Raw genomic sequence first — 1,633 nt, 5'->3', positions numbered from 1 at the left:
GCCACTAGAGGGCCTCACTCCCTGCTCCTCCTGCACAGTTAGGTCTCAGCTGAGATCGTAGCAGACGTCGTCAGTTCACTTTATTCCCAGATTCATTGAGACTTCAGCTGTTTTTCTGACCTGACTGCATGGTTCTGTTCTGGGATCGAACTGGACTGGTGGCACCTGATTGGCTGGGACTTAAAAATAAAACAGCTTTGAAAAGACTGAACAGAAACATTAATGGAGAAAAACTTTATTTAAAGGAATATGTAAGAAGACGGGTCAGAACCAGGGGCCAATGGATTTATCGGCACCAGTTGTCTGAATTTTGGGAGATGGTGATTGTCCCACATGTGAAGCCGATCTTATTAGACTGCCCACCAGGTCCGGTTTGCCTGCTGCCAGTTAACAAGTCACCACATTTCACCAACTCAGTCACTTTCTTGCTGTATTAAGCAACATTTCAGGCCAAAATCAGAATCAGCAGGTCAGGCTTTTTAAGGACTGGTGATCGGCCAGAAAACCTCCATCGGTGCAGCCCTAGTCAGAACCTCTAAAGACGGGTCAGAACCTCAGAACCTGACACTTGACCTGGGCCGGAGGACCAGACCAGGTCAAGTGTTTTCGTCCATTCATCATAATTTTGATTACTAAACCTGTTTAGTTGCCACTTTGTTCTCTCTGAGGCTCCGCCCATACGGCTGAGGCTCCGCCCACACGTTCAGCCAGAGCCTGGCTCCGCCCCTCTGTGCTGAGTCCTGATGTGGCCCAGCAGACCCGTCTTCTGGCTGAAGCTCCGCCCACATGTTCTGCAGATGAACGGTTTCTCTCCGGAATGTGTTCTGACGTGTCGCCACAAACTTCCTCCCTGAGTGAAACTTTTCCCACATTGCCTGCAGGAGAACGGTTTCTCCCCCGTATGGGTCCTCATGTGGGACAAGTAGCGGCAGTTGAACCGGAAGCGTTTCCCGCAGGTGTTGCAGGAATACAGACTCTCTGCTACTGGAGTCCGCCGGGCCCAGCTGGTTGCTGACCGGTGAGCGGACGGCGTTTCACAGGGTCCGCTGTCGGAGCCACGCAGCGGCGGGGTCGATGAGGTCGAAGGTCGTCCTCCCTCTGGACCTGCAGAGACAACGTCCTCGGCTGGGGACGCTGCTCCACCACCACCATCATCCAGACTCTCCGACCCAGAAGAACTTTCTGCATATTTTCTTCTCTTCTCACTGGACTTGACTTTGGATCCTTGAAGAGGTTCTGACCCAGGGTTTGGTTCTGGTTCAGTCTGATCACTTTCTTCATCAGTCGGAACCGTCATGAACGTCTCCGGGTCCGGCTGCTCGTCCTCCTGACAGACGCACAGATCCTCCTGGTTCTGTTTGATCCAGGACGGTTCTGGATTCTCCTGGTACTCTTGCTTCAGTGATAGTTCTGGTTCCTCCTGGTCCAGACTCCACGTCCTGCCGTGGTTCTGGAGCTGCTGGACCATCAGAACCCGATCAGAATCTTGTTGCAGTGGAAGTTCTGTGGGAACAAGAGAAGACATGATCAGAACTGCAGATGGTTCTGCTGTCCAGACCCAGAGAGTATGTCGGTCCATCTGGGGCCCCACATGGGGCCCATGTCGGTCCATCTGGGGCCCCACATGGGGCCC

General features: G+C 53.2%; 1 protein-coding gene across 1 annotated transcript; it reads right to left on the bottom strand.

The window, feature by feature from the left end:
- Positions 1-703: 703 nt before the first annotated feature.
- On the bottom strand, positions 704-1,503 carry LOC103461521 (zinc finger protein 24-like; the record flags this gene model as incomplete). The annotated part of the gene is made up of 1 exon (XM_008403801.2): positions 704-1,503. A coding segment is annotated over one exon (800 nt), but the record flags the coding sequence as incomplete, so codon positions are not given.
- Between the last annotated feature and the right edge of the window lie 130 nt (positions 1,504-1,633).

The sequence above is a fragment of the Poecilia reticulata genome, unplaced genomic scaffold (genome assembly GCF_000633615.1).
Source record: "Poecilia reticulata strain Guanapo unplaced genomic scaffold, Guppy_female_1.0+MT scaffold_2019, whole genome shotgun sequence".
Lineage (NCBI taxonomy): Eukaryota > Metazoa > Chordata > Actinopteri > Cyprinodontiformes > Poeciliidae > Poecilia > Poecilia reticulata.
Note: the sequence above shows the minus strand (reverse complement) of the source record. Positions and strands in the feature narration are given on the sequence as shown.